This window comes from Gasterosteus aculeatus, chromosome 6, assembly GCF_964276395.1.
Source record: "Gasterosteus aculeatus chromosome 6, fGasAcu3.hap1.1, whole genome shotgun sequence".
Lineage (NCBI taxonomy): Eukaryota > Metazoa > Chordata > Actinopteri > Perciformes > Gasterosteidae > Gasterosteus > Gasterosteus aculeatus.
The window spans coordinates 19,631,118-19,649,515 of NC_135693.1; the positions used below are offsets into that span (position 1 = coordinate 19,631,118).

At 51.0% G+C, this 18,398-nt stretch overlaps 1 protein-coding gene and 1 long non-coding RNA gene across 2 annotated transcripts; both read right to left on the reverse strand.

Annotated features, from left to right (window-relative positions):
* Positions 1-509: 509 nt before the first annotated feature.
* LOC120814784 (sprouty-related, EVH1 domain-containing protein 2) lies at positions 510-16,639 on the reverse strand. The gene is made up of 6 exons (XM_078104271.1): positions 15,621-16,639; positions 6,833-7,025; positions 6,561-6,729; positions 6,199-6,263; positions 3,643-3,789; positions 510-3,560 (listed from the first exon to the last, which is right to left on the reverse strand). The coding sequence occupies exons 1-6, from the start codon at positions 15,644-15,646 to the stop codon at positions 2,742-2,744; spliced, it is 1,419 nt and encodes a 472-aa protein (XP_077960397.1). The 5' UTR covers positions 15,647-16,639; the 3' UTR covers positions 510-2,741.
* Positions 16,640-17,329: 690 nt separating this feature from the next.
* Positions 17,330-18,125, reverse strand: LOC144409448 (uncharacterized). Its single transcript, XR_013467892.1, has 2 exons — positions 17,987-18,125; positions 17,330-17,777 (listed from the first exon to the last, which is right to left on the reverse strand). It is a non-coding gene; the product is annotated as an uncharacterized LOC144409448 (long non-coding RNA).
* Positions 18,126-18,398: the final 273 nt, after the last annotated feature.

Here is an 18,398-nt window from a genome sequence, read left to right on the forward strand (position 1 = left end):
CATCTGGACCCGGCGGAGAAGATGATGATCAACGCTCGCTGGGGGGCTCACGTGTGGGGCGAGAGGAGAGGAGGAGGAACACGGAGGAGCTGCTCCTCAGGACATAACGGGGCCCTCGTGGCCTCTCCGGGGGCTCTAAGTGTTTGCACATGTGGACTTGGATGCTGAGCTGCTTCGCAGGCTCCCAGAAGCCCTCAGGACCCCCCCCCCCCCCCCCATGATTATTGCCCACATGCTTTTCCACAGACATCCTGAGTGGAGCAGCTCGATGGATTTCACATGTTCCTGCACAGACGGCTCGTTTCATTCGACGCTTCACACCAAACTCAGTGACTTCAGGCCTTGACGGATACTTTTCATTCCACAATATTTAACTACTTTATTTCTCCTTAAAGTTTAAAAACGAGTTTATTTTGCATGGATTCAAACTATTTGATAAAGGCTTACGAGTCTTGTTGAAAATATACTTTCGATAAAACATGTTGGAATGTTGGAAAATGAAGCAGCAATTTCACTGTTTTCTCTCGTTTTATTGGAGGCCGAAGGGAAGACGCACACTTCACCTTATTCTCTCACACACCTGCTTCCCCCTTCGGTACAAAGTACTTCCTGTTCCTCCTCGGAAGCTACATCCATCGTACATGTTAGAAACAGTCATTTAAAAAAAAATACAAATAAAAATGTACAACATACACTTGATATATATATATATATATATATAATATCTGCTCTTTTTTTACAGAGGTAAAAATACTAAGCGTAAAAAAATGGGTCTAATTCAGTACAGGGATTTGTCTTCAATTTTTCAATTCAAATAGGAGATAAACAGGATGCGTTCAGGCACTTGTTAATGGCTCGGACATGAGAGAACACACTCAGACGCAACACGAGACACACACACACAAAATGAGCTGTGGCAGGTGTGTGTGACTCCTCCCAGTCGGATTGGTCCCGTCCCCGATGCGTGGCACCATCTGAAGATCTGATTATACTGGGTAGGTGTCGGTACATTCAGATGATCCCAGTAGCTCCACATGGAGGAGCAGGAGAGGGACGTGGGATAAACACACACACACACACACACACACACACACACACTGGTACAGAGGACAGGATGTGTGCGACAGACATCCTCAGGCACTCTGCGTTTCCACTACAGTCGGAGACATTTCTTGGCAGCGGTGGACGTTTGTCTCCAGCGGGACCTCAGCGCTTCCCGGATGTTTGTTCTATTAATGCTTCAAAGTTCGCCGCGGCCCGACCACGCAGACGGAGGTCAAAGGTGTGGTTGGCCCACTGCTGCCGACGTGCAGGTGGGATGACGCTAAACTCAGTTTAGCATAATGCTAATCTAGATTTTGTATATTGTAGCTAGCTAGACCTGAATCCTCGCAGGGTGATGATTGTTCCAGCAGCTAGCTTCAGATATTAGCGTCGGCTTGAGCTTTTAGCTCCAGCTATTAGCATTGTGAAAGACTTTTTTTGGTTAAAATATTCACTTTTCTTTCCTTTGGCAAACGAGCAGCGTGTAGCAGGACCCATGAGCACCTGGTACACAGATGTAACGCGTTCAAGAAGCACCAGCATGTGGATTTTGTCACAGTTGGACGGAGCCATGGCGGATTTCTGGTGTTTATGCTAAGCTAGCTAAGCTAAGTGTCTCTCATTGAACTGTGGGAAGAAAAGATTATTCCTGTTACCACTCAAGAAAAAAAGATAAGACAACGTTGAAAACTGATTGATTTGGTAAAAGAAATGTTTTTAAACACATTTTAACTAGAAAAGAGATTCTGAAGACTTTTTATATAATTTAACGCGTCTGTTGGACTGGACGTTGCTACCGGAGGACGCTGCTCTGAGGCGCTGATTGTACATCGCAAACAAACTGGACTTCACGCACTCTTCATCACGGAAAGAGTTGAAAACCTCCGAAAGTCTTCTCGCCGCGGCGACGTCTTCGGGGGGCGAAGATGGCGGCCGGACTCCACGTTTTAAGGCATAAAGGGGCACCGAGGTTTAGCGGCTCTCCGGTGGATTTCAGTGACCTTTAGAACACTTTTGGGTGACGGTCGAGTAGAACAAGCCCCCAAAGAGTCGAGGCACTGATGAGAGAACGGGGGGGGGGGGGGGGGCAGGACCCTCTCCTCCTGCTGGTGGATCAATTCAGTGAGAAAACGAGTAATAAAAACAGGAATCTTTGGGATATTAGATTAAGATGAGTACCACGGTTGTGTGTCGACCATCAGCAGCAGCGCACACAATGAGAGGCCTCAGCGCACACACACATACCATCCACACGCACACACACACACACACACACACACACACGTAAAGAAGTTTAGTGTCTGGTTCTCTGCAGCTGGCGTTGAGCTCAGCGGGCCTGATGTTGGAGTAGAATACAAACACAAAATGGCCTCGCTTACATCAAAAGAAGAACAAAACAGAACAAAGAAACAATTCAAGTTCTTTGACGCCGATATCAGTGTACAAAGTATAAAGTACCTGCATATGTGATACATGACATATAGGTCAGCTATAGAGTGAAAAAGAGAGAAGCGTCTGCCGCGAGGGGAGCTTATCTTCCCCGGCCGCTCACCAAATGCACCAACTGTTAATCCATTTTGGCTTATTTCAGTGTCTGGAATTGGTAGAGAATCCCAGAGAACCCCCGTCCCGTCCCCCCCGTCCCCCCGTCCTTCCCTTTCCCTGTGCTTGCGTTGGGTTGTGTGTCTTTGTCCCGCTCAGCTCAGCGCTTTGTGCCGCCCCCCGCAGCAGCCGCAGCGGAGCGCCGCCCGGTGGCAGGCGTGCAGGGGCGGGTAGAGGCAGAGGCAGGGCGCCACCAGAGACAAGCCGAGCAGAGCCAGCCAGCGCGAGCCCAACCGGCCGCCGCCGCCGCCGCCTCCCCCACCTCCCCCTCCGCCACCGCCCTCGCCCCTGTCGCAGGAGCAGGGGTCCGAGTAGTCCCCCTCCGGGTCGGACATGCAGTGGTAGAGCATGGTGTCCGCCAGCCACATGCAGCTGACCCTGCGGACGCAGGCCCCCACGGGGTCCGGCGCGTCGTGGCACCGCCCCCTCCGGTTGGCGGCCACGTAAAAGGCCTCGCCGCAGTGCTCGCACTGGGCGCGCTCCGGCTCGTCCTTCCGCCCCTTGCCGCCGTTTGCGGAGTGGGAGGAGCTTGGCAGGAAGGAGCGGGGCTGGGCGGACACCACGCACGCGGGGACGCCCTGCCGGTAGGCGCCGCCGTGGCCCTTGTTGTCCAGAGGGCCGAGGGCGGGGTCGGAGTCCGAGGGCGAGAGGGCCGGCGCCAGCGGGTAGGTGTAGTCGTGCTTCCGCGCCTCCGTCTTGGCGAAGTGGACGTAGGACTCGGAGTCGTCCGCCTGGATGAACTTGTCGCGCACGGTGGCGTGCCGGTAGTCCTCGTAGCCTTTGAGCAAAGGGCGGTGCGACGGGTGCCCGTAGTGGCGCTCGGCGGTCCGCTCCCAGCTGCGCTCCCGGGGGTTGATGCGGACGATTTCATCGTCTTCGTGAAAGGTGACTTGGCGAGGACGCCGAGACAGCGGCTGGAGAGAAAGACCAGTAGTTATGTGTATGAACGTCTCGATCTCTTAAGACACACCAGGAAACCGGACGTCCTTCCCCCACCTGGTCCGGGACGTAGGGGTCCGACAGCTGGTAGGGGTCGTGGAGGTCGTGGCGATGTCCCTGCATGCACCGGTGTCTCTGTGGAGGGGGCGAGGGCTCCGGCGGCTCCAGTTTCTGGGAGGAGTTGGACGAGCTGTCTGTGGTGCTCTGAGGACACAAACAAACACAGGATGCCGGCTGAAAAGCTGCGCTGTGATTGGACGAGCCGGACAAACGGTTGGTGCGCCGTGATGGGACGACAAAAACAGGAGGCCTTCGGCGCAGCTCGGATTGGGAAAACAGGAAGTCCCCTGATCCATGTTTGGGTCTTTGTGGGCGAGTTAAAATATAAAAAACAACATCGTTGCTGTCAAACTAAAATTCAGATGAGGCAGCACAATAAAAGCTGAAGATATAAACGTATGAACGCCTCTGCAGCCGATCACGCTCATCACCTGGTTACCTGTGGGCGTGTCCATGCATAGAGGAGCGTACAGCACAACGCTTCGGACCGATCCAGCGGACGTTTTACTGGATGAGTCGCTGTGGAAATGTCGCCGAAAAATGGTTCCATCCACCAAAAGGTGGCTGACGTTTGAAATAATTTGATCGTTTCTATATTATGACCCACGAAACCAACAATAGGACCTAATCGACCAGAACTAAATATCCAACCGACTCCGTCTGTCTGTCTGTCTGTCTGTCTCCGTCTGTCTGTCTGTCTCCGTCTGTCTGTCTGTCTGTCTGTCTCTGTCTGTCTGTCTGTCTCTCTGCTGGAGCTGTCCCCGTTTTATTCGGCTCCCCACATGGATGCCGCCATGCTGAGAATCCCCCCCCCCCCCCCCCCCCGGCTTTCTTACAAAGCCCTCAGAGCAGCCGACCAAAAATAACACCACCCGCCGCCTCCGTCCGGGGGCCCCGCCCCCCCCCGGAGAAGACGTTACCGGTAAGGGAGGGGGTCAGTTTCAAAACACAAGAGCCAGGCTGGACGAGAGGGAGAGACAGACAGAGACAGCGAGTTGAGGGGGAGAGTTTGTATTTGTGGACGTCCTCCCTCTGTGTATTCCGGCCCAAGGCGGGACAGAGGGCACGAGTTATTATTTGACACGAAACATGTCACCGACTCAGAAGCCCTGAGGGGGGGGTCGGGGGGGGGGGGGGGGTGTCCATCCTTGACCGGGGCCCGTCTCGCTCTCCTGGGACGAGCCCAGAATTGCTCTCCCTTGTTATGAATGAAGCCAAAATAGAGAGCGAGAGAGACGTGCCAAAGGGAGGGAGGGGAGGGGGGAGGGGGTTAAGTTTAGGGTAGCGTCCCCCCCGCCTGCCCCCCCCACCAAAGGCCGTAAATCTTCCGCGCTCTATCGCTGTCCTCGCATGCCCGCCTCACGGGTTGTGACTTGAGGAAAGGTCGCCATCGAGAGTCCCGAAACAGCGACCCGGCGCACACCGGCTAGCGACGATGATGCTAAGCTACATCCATCAGAGACTTGTGGCCGTCACTGCAGATATCTGTGAGTCCAAAACTGGAAATTGCAGTTTTCTGCAGCCGTCCGAACCCTGAAGATCGTAATTCTTCCCACGCAGGAAGAAGACGTGTGTGCAGGCCTGCTAGCTAGCTGCTAGCTGCTAGCGTCTCCCTGGTGGTGCATTCAAGTGCACATTTTAAAAGCAGGTAACATGAGAAAACACCTTTGTTTAGTCCTAGTTTTGGGTGTTTCAGGTCCCTCAGCGCTCAAAATGGATGATGAACAGCGTTTAAAGAATCCCTTCAAATAGAAATAAGGAGGCTTACTCACTATTTGTGTTATTAGTTCTTATTGAGCTTAACAAGTCAGCAGATTAGTCTCAACAGTGGATTTGGATAAAAAGGTCCTTCTTTCCAACTCGGGGGAGGAGGGAGGGGGGGTGTTGTGTGTTTGTGTGCGTCTCAAGTGTGTACACTCCCAGCGGAGGACGTATTGGTCTTGGCCCTCACAGACAGCTCGAGTCAAAGATGAACCACGAGGAACTTCCTCTCGTAAATCACCCCCCCCCCCCCTAAGCTGGGAAACAGCTGCTGGTTTGGTGGCCGTCCTGTCTCTCCTTTCCTTGATTCCTTCACTTAGCCGGGCGGAGAGGAGGAGGGGGCTGCTAGGAGGGAGCGAGGTGGTGGGATACAGGAAGTGACCTCGTGACCCAGCCTACTGCTCCTGGTGTCAGGTTACCGGGCGGGACAAGGGGGTCCTCCAAGCTAATGGAGACGCACTGAGAAAACCCCACACAAACCTTCCTCGTCGATACGCACAACACTTCATCACTACTGCAGCGCCGTCTCAGATCCCGATCTCGCCCGGCTGTGTTTAACGTCTCTCCGCCTCACGTGCACCTTAAAATAAAGGACCGCCGAAATAACCACATCCTGATGCAGCTCCGCTGAATTCACGCTCCGGCAGGTCAACGACCTCAGAGGAGGTTTGCTTTCTGGGTCTGGACTGATTCACGCAAACCGGTCAGTCTAACGCGGCGCCTCAACGAGGCCCCCCGGGGGTCTGAACCGGAGCTCGGGTCAGAGGAGGAGGAGGAGGAGGAGCAGCTTACGGTGAAGACGTCGTCGTCTCCCAGCTCGCCCTCGTTCTGCAGCGCCGTGGAGGAGGTCGTGGAGCCTGCAGAGAAGAGACCAGCCGTCAACTCCAGAGGAAGTTCGCAGCTCGGTTACGTAAGAAGAACGAGTCTCAGAACGACTCTTTCACTTTCCGTCCGCATCTCATTTGTAAACAGGATGTTGGACCTTTGTTGTTCTCTGTTTTCGTTCGGGTGCATTCAGCAGTTTAAAAGCAGTAGAGTCGACCTGTGGGCGCGAGACACGGGTCCACGGGCGTTTTCACGTCACGCTCGTCCCTCTGTCCTCGCGGGACATTTCATTCTCGCGGGGCGACGGAGAGACTTAAACCGGGTGCTACCTTCAGCCAGGTCCTCGGTGGCCTTGCGGACCCCCCTGTCGAACGCTCTGGCGTCCGCCGGGCTCTGGAAGGACAACCCGCACTTTCTGTCCTCCACCTTCCAGTGGTGGAAGGTGGGCGTGGCGATGGTGTACACGAGGCCCTTCCTCAGCGGACAGTCCAGGATCACCTGGGACAAAGAAGAAACATTATATTTCCCACCCGTGCATATTTTAACACATCATAACATGCAGATAGTTCTCTTCATTTCTGATCGACCTTTGACCCTTCACCTGTTTGTCCCGCAGCCGCTCGCCGCGGATGAGGAAGTGGGAGCAGCCGAAGGGCGGCGCGGGCGCCAGCTCGGGGGGCAGCAGGCGGCACACGCCGACCCGGCTCAGAGCCCCCCCGTCCTGGGCCAGCCAGCCGCCGCTCGAGTCGTCCCGCGTCATCACCACCGCTTTCACACGCACGATGTAGCTGTCACTGTGGGAGGGGCGAGGGGGGAGGAGACAGACAGGCGCGCGTCGTTACGTTCGGCTCTGCGGTATGAAAGCGCCGGGCTGGGGGACACCTGGGGGACACCTGGGGGACACCTGGGGGACACCTGAGCTACAAAACTGGGTTCGACTGCAGAAGATCCACCTGCTGGCCTTAAATCTTAGTTCACAAGCTAATTAGTAAACAGATAAAACTGTCAAATTAACGGACGAGAAAAACGAATCAAACATTTCCATAGAAAACTAAATACTTCTCTGCTGTTAAGATGATACGTGGCTGTAAAGATAAAAGCTGTATTTGTGTTTATCATTCTTCCCTCCCGACTTCTCCATCCTGTGAACTGAAGTCTTAACGGGTTTATTGTAGTTAATTATGGAGCTGGATTCACGCTGGCGGCAGAATGTTTGAGGGCGTCTCTCAGAGTCACGACTCGGCCGTCCTCGCCGCGGCGAGGTGGGAGGTGTCGCATCGCGACCCGGAAAAAAACCAAAACTCTCTCTCGCTTTTACGTAAACGAAGCGTTTTTTCTTTATTCTCCGAACGCGAGGCGCTCATCGACGTACGCGTAACACGCGCCACGTGTGGCCGGACCAGATATGTAAAATATACTATTTCACTGTGTTTGACGCAAAAATGATTCTGATAATCAGGGACGTCAAACACACTTTTTTATATAAATTTCTTTTATTAAATCGTGGACCACAGAGCATGAATGTTCCTCCACTTCAAAGCTGTTTATCGACCTAATTAATAATAGAAATGAATCGCTTAATCTCAATAATGTAAGAGTTGCGCACCAGAAGGTCATTTATCTTAATAAAAAAATAAAAAAAAAGAACATTTTCGGTTATGATGCAAATAAATAAATAACTAAAGCGACGCTCCGTTTAAAAGTGTTTTTAAAACGAGATCATTTCAAACTCATTGGTTGGTTTCAAGACGGAAGCTTAAAATTCCTCCTTTCTTTGTCTGCAGAGAGACACACACACACACACACACACACACACACACACACACACACAGAGAGGTTATATAATTAGCCTTCGGACTGCCAGGGATTTGACACACACACACAAACTGGTTGAGCAGCTCCGCCCACACACACATTCATAAAAGTGACTGAATGACGGACGAGAGAGAAACACAACGAGCTGGAAACCAACCACACATTGTGTAAACACACACACACACACACACACTTCCTCTGAATCTCCCTCATCAAAGTTTAGACTTTTCCATTCAGATATTAAAAGTATTTTATTTCTTGAATGGAAACAGAAACAATTCAAAACTAAAAAGTCCGGCATCGATAATTCAGTTTGTTATTATATAACAACATTCTTCAGTCAACATTTATTGCTTTTTTTATCCTCAGGAACTCAGAAGCATGCAAAGTGCTTTTGGAGGAACGCAGTCTCCCAGAGGCTCCCTCCTCGGGGGGGGGGGGGGGGGGGGGGGGGGGGGGGGGGGGTCTGTGAACCAAACTTAAATCAAATCTCTCTGGGATGAGAACTCTTGGAAACATTTGGAGCTGACTGGTGACCCTCGTTTGGCCCTATAATCTATAATCTGTAATCTCTAATTGTTAATCTGTAATCGTTAATCTGTAATTGGTGGTTGGGAGCAAACGGACGACCAGCAGCACAAACACTCGCGGGACGGCTGAACGCAGACCGTGACTCTGCTCTGACGTGGTTCGGGGGGTTTGAGACGTGACTTATTTTTCGCTTGTTTTTGTCTGACGGCTCCCGGGAGCTCGAAGCGCCTCAGCCCTCCGCGGACCCCACACGACCATCTGGTGGGATCCGGCCGCTCTGGAAGTTAAAGGTCGAGTGATGTTCAGCACGTCGCCGATCGCAGATCAGTTCACGATAATAAACCACGGGAGCCGTCGTGCACGAGTGGAAGCTGCTTTATATGGCGTTATATTTGTGCCACAATCCTGAGCGCGTAATTTTAAGTTTTGAGCACAGAGAACTATATTTTAGCAAAGAAAAACATTCCGTGCGCGCAGTTTACTGAGGTGCCCTCGCCACAAACTGGTTTTCTGCGCGCAGGCAGCCGTTGCTGCGCTCGCTCCACCTCTTCACGCTGCGCTCGCTCGACGGTTCACTCACGCGCTCGCTCGAACTGCAGCAGCGTTACATTTGTGCCACAAAACCAACCAATCAGAGAATTAAAGAAGGTCCATTGTGATTGGCTGTTGGTCTCCAATCACAACGCTAGTAGAACTACCTACAGCATCGCGGAAGCTCAGCGAGTTGTTGAAGTTTGCAGCATTTGTGCTAAATGCCAATGGCCTGGATTAAAACACGTGCTGTTCTCATCATTTGCTTCGGTCATGTCTGATGGTGGCTAGTCGGACTTCTAATATCACTCGTTTTTGTCTTCTTTAGGAAGCGTTGTGATTGGAGACCAACAGCCAATCACAATGGACCTTCTTTAATTCTCTGATTGGTTGGTTTTGTGGCACAAATGTAACGCTGCTGCAGTTCGAGCGAGCGCGTGAGTGAACCGTCGAGCGAGCGCAGCGTGAAGAGGTGGAGCGAGCGCAGCAACCGCTGCCTGCGCGCAGAAAACCAGTTTGTGGAGAGGGCACCTGAGTAAACTGCGCGCACGGAATGTTTTTCTTTGCTAAAATATAGTTCTCTGTGCTCAAAACTTAAAATTACGCGCTCAGGATTGTGGCACAAATATAACGCCATAGCTTTAACCAGCAGAGGTGCGTTCTGTGCACACTGCTGAAATACTCAGGTCTTATTAAAGATGTTAAATCCTTGGTCTGGGATACAAAGGGTGACGAAACACTTAAATGAAACCAATGTATTAATAACCAGCACCAAGTAACAGCTGGTTTCTCTGGTCCGTCTCCCGGCTGGAGGACCAGTTTCACTTGTGCGTCTTCACGTCCTTTGTGCTTCACCGGCGTCCACAACACGCGCTTCCTTTCTGTGATGAGGGAACCGTCTGCAGCGCTCGGTGACGTGGAGTCACACACCAGTCAATGACCCCCCCCCCCCCCCCCCCCCCCCCCCCGCCCCCCCACCCGGTTGGACCTGTGTGTCTGTAATGAGGGTCAGAAGTCCTGGAGGGGGCTTCCTGAAGGCACCCTCGTCAGGGTGGTCCTCCATGGGGGGCCACGTGGTGAGCAGGACCCTGCAAATACCTGACGGGCTGCAATAAAGCAGTGAGAGGGGGGGGGGGGCTATCAGGTCGGCATTCCAGCTCATGAGGAGCAGATGAAAAGGGCATCGAGGGCGACGCAGTCATGTGTGAGGAGGGCGGCTTCACTTCCTCTGATAAGGAAAGAGCGCGCACACACACACACACACACACACAGACATGCACACACCCACACACACACACACACACCCACACACACACACACACAGACATGCACACACACACACACACACACACCCACACACCCACGCACACACAAAGACACCCACACACCCATGCACACAGACACACACACACACACACACACCCACACACCCATGCACACAGACACACACACAGACACACACACACAGACACACACACACACACGCACACACACACACAGACATGCACACACCCACACACACACACACACACCCACACACCCATGCACACAGACACACACACAGACACACACACACAGACACGCACACAGACACGCACACACAGCAGGTGTGTGAGGCGCTTCACAAACAGGATTACTCACAGAAATGTAAAGTTTGTTTATCTCCGGATCTAAAACCTGTCCAGTCTCTAATGCTAAGCTAATTAGCATTGAATCAGGAATCAGGAAACATATATTGGCCAAAATATGTCAAACATACAAGGAATTTGTCTTGGCGGTTAATGCGCGACAGTAGACAGACAAGACAACAGTGCACAGGTAATAAAATAAAGTGGAATGAAATGCTGATGCAATGGGTTAGTAGAATAAGGCTAAGGGTTAGTAAAAAAACAAGGGAATAAAGTTAAACAAATTTTAAATATTAAAAAGTTAAAAAGAAAAGTATTAAGCATAAAGTGCACTAACAAACAAGTAACAGACAAGAGACAAAGTGACAAGTGACAAAGTGATGAATTGCAGTTAAAGTGACATGTGCAGTGTGAGGGGGAGTGACTGGTGGAGTGTTATAGTCAGTCAGTGGGGGACCGGCTCTGTTGATGAGCCCGACTGCCGACGGGAAGAAACTGTTCGTGTGGCGGGAGGTCGTAGTCCTGATGGACCTCAGCCTCCTGCCAGATTTGAGGGAAGCTCAGTCGAATGGTTTCTCGTATTCAAAGCCAGTCCCTCATCTGCCATGTTGCTGGGGGCAAACTGGGCTTCCAGCGGGTGTTTCTGATCCTTTACATGAAACTATTCACAACTCCTGACTGTTGTTTCTGTCTCCTGCTGAGAAACGTTCAGCTCTTTTTACAAACTTTATATCTCAAAGAAAATAAACGCCTTCACACAGCTGCGTCGCACAACTAGTGTAGAACTACACAACATGGAGCCTGAATACATTCAAACTTCAATCGTGTGGAGATTTGAATTAGTATAACTATTATTATTGAGGGAATCAATCACATTGAAGAGGAGTTCTTCAACCTTCACGCTGCATCTGACTGTAGGAGGCAGAGTGGGGGGGGGGCATTGATCCCATTGGGCTCCGCTGGCCGTCCAGAGCGCTTCTTAAATAGAATTTAATTTGAACACGTGCACCTCCTGAACCCAGGAACCAAACTCACAATGACTGCTGCCATCGTGAATCAACGGAAGTCCTCCTGAGATCACCAAAGACGTGTAGAAAGAAACGCAGCATCGATAACTCTTCAGCGTGCAGCTGCACGTCTCTCCTTCATTTCCTTATTTGAAGCTTCTGTCGAGGTTTCCAATGTCTGACGTCATATTTCATGACAACGGCCGAAAGACCCGATGAAGAATATAGACAGCCGACTCCCAACATCACCGACAACACCATCCTGTAGATACTCGCTCTACAACATGAGGAGAACACGTCCTCTTCTCACTCAGAAGGTACTGATTCAGGCTCTTGTCATCTCCCTCCTGGACTACTGTAACTCTCTCCTGCAGGTCTCCTGCTACCTCCATTCCACCTGAATGGATGGGGTCCAGCTTCCATCCAGGACCTGGTCCAACCCGACATCCCGACCCGCACTCTCCGCTCTGTATGTGATAAACTGCTTGTTCCTCCTCACTGAGAGCAAAACACTGGACTAGATCACCACTCTTTGCTGTCCTGCTCCTAAATGGTGGAAGGAGGTCTCTGAAGACATCAGGACCACAGAGAGCCTTCACATCTTCAGACTAAAGACACACCTCTTCAGACTCTACCTCCACTAACACACTAACTAACTGGAGCACTTACATTGGACTTATAATGGTTCTTATCTACAGCAACTTGTACATCGGCTTATTTGAGGAAATCACACTTTCTTGTTTCTTTGAGTTTGTGTCCTTATGGTTGAAATGTTCTTATTGTTAGTCGCTTTGGATAAAAGCGTCGGATAAATGACGTGTGATGTAATAAGACAAATGTCAGAAACTTGGGAAACTCTTCAGAAGAAATTCTTATTAATGGAAATGTTCAGATGACACGCAGCCGTCAGTAGAATGCAGTTGTCTTATTGTAGTTTTATCTCTGATTAGTTTAAAGTAATGACGCTTCAAACTATCAGGTCAATAGAAACAAAACTTCATATTAAATCCAATAACATAATGTCCCCTTTTATAGAAAAGCAGCCTTTAAGTCTACGTTTAGTCTCGGATTTAAACGCAAGGGGTCAGAGGTCACCGAGTTCAGAATCCGAGTCCTTAACAACCGGCGGCGTTGTGCGCTTGCTGCGTCGAGGGGGAAAAACAGAGAATCCTGGTCCTCCAGTCAGCTGACGAGCAGAGATCCGTTTAGAAAAAAAGAAGAGGCCAACAATCGGCGGCCATTGTTTGGTGTCCAGATATAAACGGTTACATAAAAGCTCCGGAGAGCAAGACGAGCTGCTCTGTGGAACACAGGAAACACTGTGAGCGAGGGTCCGCTCCACACGACGTGTGCGTCTGTGTGTGTGTCTGTGTGTGTGTGTGTGTCTGTGTGTGTGTGTGTGTGTGTCCACACGCAGGTTCAACTCGGTTATGGTTCAACATCGAAGCTGCTAATGAAGTCCAACCTGCTCTTGAGTAGCAAGAACACAAGCAACGTACTTGTAACCTCAATAGACCAGAATGCACTGCAGCGCTGGCGCACGCCGCCTGTCGAATCAGGGGGCGGAGCCTCAAAATGGGTCTGTTTTTCCACAAAAACGAGCGACTGACCGATGAATGAAACAGGCCGTCTGGCTTGTTGGTGCATCGTGGGAAATGTAGGAATAACGTTAATGTCTTTTGGTGTGTTTCTTTGTTCTGGAAGCCGGCGTGATGCCGGCGTGATGCCGGCGTGACGCGGCGCCCTCCCCCGCTCTGTGGAATCATGGTTCCGACTCGCCGGGCTTGAACTGCGTTCACGTTGGTCGTCTCAGGGAATCGGTCGACCCGCGGCACCCGTTCGTGGAGGTCACGAGGCGTTAAAGGCGCTACGGTCCAAGCCGATGTCTCTCGTGTGACCCGAGGCCCCCCCCCCCTCCCCCCCTCCCCCCCGGCTCTGTGAGAAGACGCCGATCTCTCGTCCTTCTGCGAGCTCCACCGCGCGCCATGTTTGTCAAGAGGAGGAAGACGCGTGTGAGGAACAGACCCGCTGCGCTGCCCGGTGATGGATTCTTCATCTACGTTGACCTCAGCTGAAGGTCAGCGAGCGGACTGACACACGCTGACCCTGCAGCAGCAGCAGCACACAGCCGATCAATACATCCAGTGTGTGAGTGACACATCGAATCTGATCGCCCTCCAAAACGCGCATCCCGGGAAAGAAAGGGACCACAACGACAACGTGGTCGATAAAACCCCCCGTTGTGAAATATCTGACCTGTGACACATTTAAAGCGGCGCCTTGCTGCACCTCTTAACGCCCCACCGGGGGCATAAAAGGTGTGTCTTTTATTTCCCGGCCGGCCTTGAGCCGATAGCAGCCGTTTATTTCTGATAAGAAAGCAGATAACGCTGCACGGTGATTCAATTTCTTCCGGTAATGAGACAATAAACGTCTTTTGTGTGACGCAGCAAAGTGAGAAAAGTAATAATGAATAAATAAAGCTGATGGTTTTTTTTTACCACATACATTTAAATGACTCCACGCGCTCTTTAACCTTTGAGAAAGTAGTTTTCTGAGCTTACGGGACAAAGCTGGTGCGTGATTATTAAACTCACTCTGGATGCAGGTTCAGAGGAGAACTGCTGAGAAACAAACGGGTGAAAAACACGTGTCAGCATCAGGGGAATCTGACTGGATTTCACGGTGCTCATTTTATATTTCAAAGATGTTAATCTGCAGAAGAATAAAGATTCCAGTTAAATAAGTAAATAACTGTTGGCTAATAAACATGATTTGTGAAACTGGGCTTGAATGGAATCGGTGGAATAAAGAAACTAAAAGTGTGGTTTTATTTTAGGGTCCAGTAACTTTTACTGGTTAAAACGGTCACTGGGAGGATTTCTCCTCCATTATCACGCGGACAAAAAGCTTTTGTTTTGTTAGCGGAAGTCAGCCGCCCGTCACGTGGTGGGCGAGACCCAATTTCACCACCGTGTGAACCCCCCCCCCCCCCCCCCATGTGAAAGGGACGACGGTTAGAGAACCTTTTTTTTATGAATGAGCCGGCGTCACGCCGCAGCGGCGCGTGCCCCCCCCAGAGATCAAACAGACCCCCCCGTGGAGACCGATTGTGAGCTTCTCATGCAGCGCCTCCATATGGGCCTGTGGGGACAGAGGGACGGACAGACGGACCAATGGACGGGGGGGGGGGCATACCGGGGGAGGAGAGGAGGAGGGGGGGGGGGGGGCATACCGGGGGAGGAGAGGAGGAGGGGGGGGGGGGAGACTGAGGCACCATTCGGGTTTTTTCTTTCGGCGCAGTCGCGCTTTTGGTTTTCATGAATGGAGGTTATGCAAATGAGGGCGATTGAGAAAGCGACGGCGGATGAAGCGCATCGGATATCTCACATCCTGTGACCCCCCCCCCCCCCCTCTCCTCCCTCCCTCTCCTCCTCCCCCCGTTGGAAGCACACAGATGTGACCATATAACGCGGCGATAGGAGCCTCGTGGGCCGCCGGCTGCTTGTTTTCTCTTCCCTTTGGAGCGTTATTTATAAGAGGCGCTTCGGGGCGGGTTCGACTTCCCAACTTACGCTGCAAAGCCTTGCCTCCCCCCCCCCCCCCCTCTCCCCTCTCCCCCCTCTCTCTCGTACAGACCCTTTCAGAAAATGTTTCCGATCCACCCACGCCCCTCCCCCCCCCTCCTCTTTCTCGAGGCTAGTCGGTACCGCGCGGGGGGAAAGCAACGCTTCATTGAAATACACGCAAATACACACCGCACTTTAACAGGGGGGGGGGGGGGTCATTAGGCTCTGCACATTCCAGCAAGTTGCCCCCGATCATCTCCAACTTGTAACCGCGGGGGGGGGTGACCGGGGGCGCGGGGGGTACTCACTCGTTTGGGTGTGTTTCTTCTATCATTGTCCCGGATCACCTCAGGTTGAGCAGCGCGGCGGTTGCACACTTTTCGCTCGTCATTCTTCCGCCGATCCGGTCTCCAATTGCGCATAAATTCCCCCCTTTTTTGCGCCTTTTGTGCGGGCGTCTGGCTCTCCGGTTGTGGCTCCGTCTTCCCTTTTCCTCAGTTTTCTCTCTCTCTCTGTCTCTCTCTCTTCTCCCCCCCCCCCCCCCCGGTTCCTCCCGAGGTTCTCTTCTTCTGGATCGCAGATTTCCTAAAACTTCCCCATCGCGTCCAGTTCGGAAACGTTGAAGCAACGCAGGATCATTTGGTAGCGAGGATCCAGCTCTTCCCCTCGCTGCGACACCCCCCTCTGCTTCTCTCCCACCCCCAGTCTCGCTCACACACACACACACACACACACACACACACACACTCTCCCGTGTTTAGGTCCTGGAGCGCATGTTTGGGTCGCCGATGAGTCCGGTTCCAGCTGTGCGTAAAAAGGCAGAAGCGCGTCGTCGCTGCGGTACCGAGGGGTGGCCCCGCTAGAGCCCCATCTCTCTCTACTCCATGTTGGATTGCAGGCAGCCGAGCAGCTCCAACGACGCCGGGGGGAGGGAAGGGGAGGGAGGGGAGAGGGGGTGTGCAGGGCGGAAGCGGTGACGTCGGTCTACATTTTGGTCGAGGGCCCATGCGCCGTAGGGGCCCCCCCTTGATAGACGACGACCCCCTCCTCCCTCCTTTCTCCTTCACCGGATCCTTCGTCTCCAATCCGGCCGTGTCACCTTTGTTCTGAGTGCAGAGCCTCCTTCTGTCTTTGTGAACATTTATAGGCTCCAGGGAATAAAGAAAGACCGCGCACAGTAAATGCGCGCGTGCGACATTTGAGGCCTTCTGCTGATAAAATATATGTCCAACGATCTTTTCATTAAATGAGCAGAAGTTCACGTCTGGTCAAAGGAACCCGGTCGGAGGCTCTTGGCCACCTTCGACCTGCAGGAGCCTCTCAGGTGCGCGTTAATCCCCGCGAGGTGCGCAGCGGGCCGCAGGTTGCGCACCGACACACACACACCACCACCCCCCCCCCCCACAAAGCGCGGCCACGTTTTGGGGACGATTGCTGCCAGTTTGTGTTCGTTCCCTAAACATTTGTGTGTATGTTTTGTCGGTTCCTGCAGAAACCGAGACCCTGGTGACGTAGCGCCCCCACGCGGTGAACGAGACGTCCTACAACGCGCCGTCATACACGTCAATAACCACCGCGACCACGAACACAGTTATGACGTCTGATTTCACAGCGTGTAGCTGGTTTTAGTGTTTACTTACATTTCACTTTCCTCTTGTTTTACTTCTCAACTATTTGACTTCGATATATTTATTCCGATCAGGTTGATTATCTGTCTTATTACATCATATTGATGAGGCCTGCACTTTTCTTCAGAAGGGAATTAAAATCCATTTCATTCTTATTTTCACGGAATAGGATGTTTACGTAATCATCGTCACAACGGCAGCAGTCACGTGGGTGAAGGGCGCCACCACGTGGTTCAAATGTGAACTTCAGACAACTGGAGAACAATTTAAAGAGAAATATAACAGATCAATATGCATGTACATCACATTTGATTACCTTCATAACGCCAACAAGACGCTTTCTTGTTTCCTAAAGCAGATCATGGAAAATAACCACCAAACAGAAGGTGTTAAATAATACACCTTTATTCTGCAGATTTAGTTACAAACGACTTTGAAGAAACTAAAAATAATAAAAGAGAGATGCAACATTACAATGCTGTTTACACTGATGGTAAATGTATTTGTGGGTTTCCCTTTGCACATGTATTTTTGTATATTCTCCACTTACATGTAAGTGTTTTGTGTTCCCCGTGTCCTTTACTTCATGCCTTTGTCTCTATACTTTGTCTTTAAATATGCACTTTGACCCAACACAAAATGAATACTGTGTAACCTGTAATGAAGAAATCACCATGTCCAATATACTACATGTTCTCCGCCAAGGTCACTTTGCTAGATTTACTTTAAGGAGACACTATACAATAGTGACAAAATAAAGAGATCTTCTCCCGGTTGGAGTGAGTGGGATCTGGTGACTTCTAGCGGCGAGGTAGCAGAGGACCTCTGAGACGTCTCCTGAGAAAGAGAACAAAGAGAACTAAACACACACACGTGTGATAGAAATACACAAAAACATGCATTTTACTGGAATGTAACACTGTTGCTTTAAGTAAAAGTTCAGCATTATCAGAAACGCAGGGTAGGTCACGTCGTCACGTATAGGATTTGTAATTAAATGTTGATTTAAGTGTAACTTAAATCTTTGTGTTAAGGTATCAACTTACTTTTTGTTAATATCAGCATTCCATAATAAATATGATCGATATATCAGACTATTAAATAGGATTCAGTCTAAAGTTCTCAATCCTTTCCTTTCCGCTGTAATCGTTAACCTCCTCCGACTTCCGGTTAGCTTGCCGAGCTAACGCCTCGCCAACTGGCTGCTAACGAGCTAAGCTAGCTAGCTTCAGCTAGATGTCGCTGCCATCTGCTTTAAGGTAACGGGTTTTCAAATTCCATTACTAATTATCATAATTGTGTTATTTATTGTATTCTGTTGTTTTAATTAATAAATAACACTTGCCAAACGTTTCCTTTTCAAGTAAATACGAGACAAAATTACACTTTGGGTGTTTTTTTCCCTCCTTATTTTCTGCATTTTTAATGAACAGCTACAACTAATCAACACACAAAGTA

Bases quoted from the DNA above. Each gene is read 5' to 3' on its own strand.
- LOC120814784 (XM_078104271.1), bottom strand. From the start codon at position 15,646: ATGATAGAAGAAACACACCCAAACGA. The intron at 7,026-15,620 runs GTGAGTACCCCC...CCCCTCCCACAG, and splicing joins GAAGAAACACACCCAAACGA to TGACAGCTACATCGTGCGTG. The intron at 6,264-6,560 runs GTAGCACCCGGT...TCTTCTCTGCAG, and splicing joins CACCGAGGACCTGGCTGAAG to GCTCCACGACCTCCTCCACG.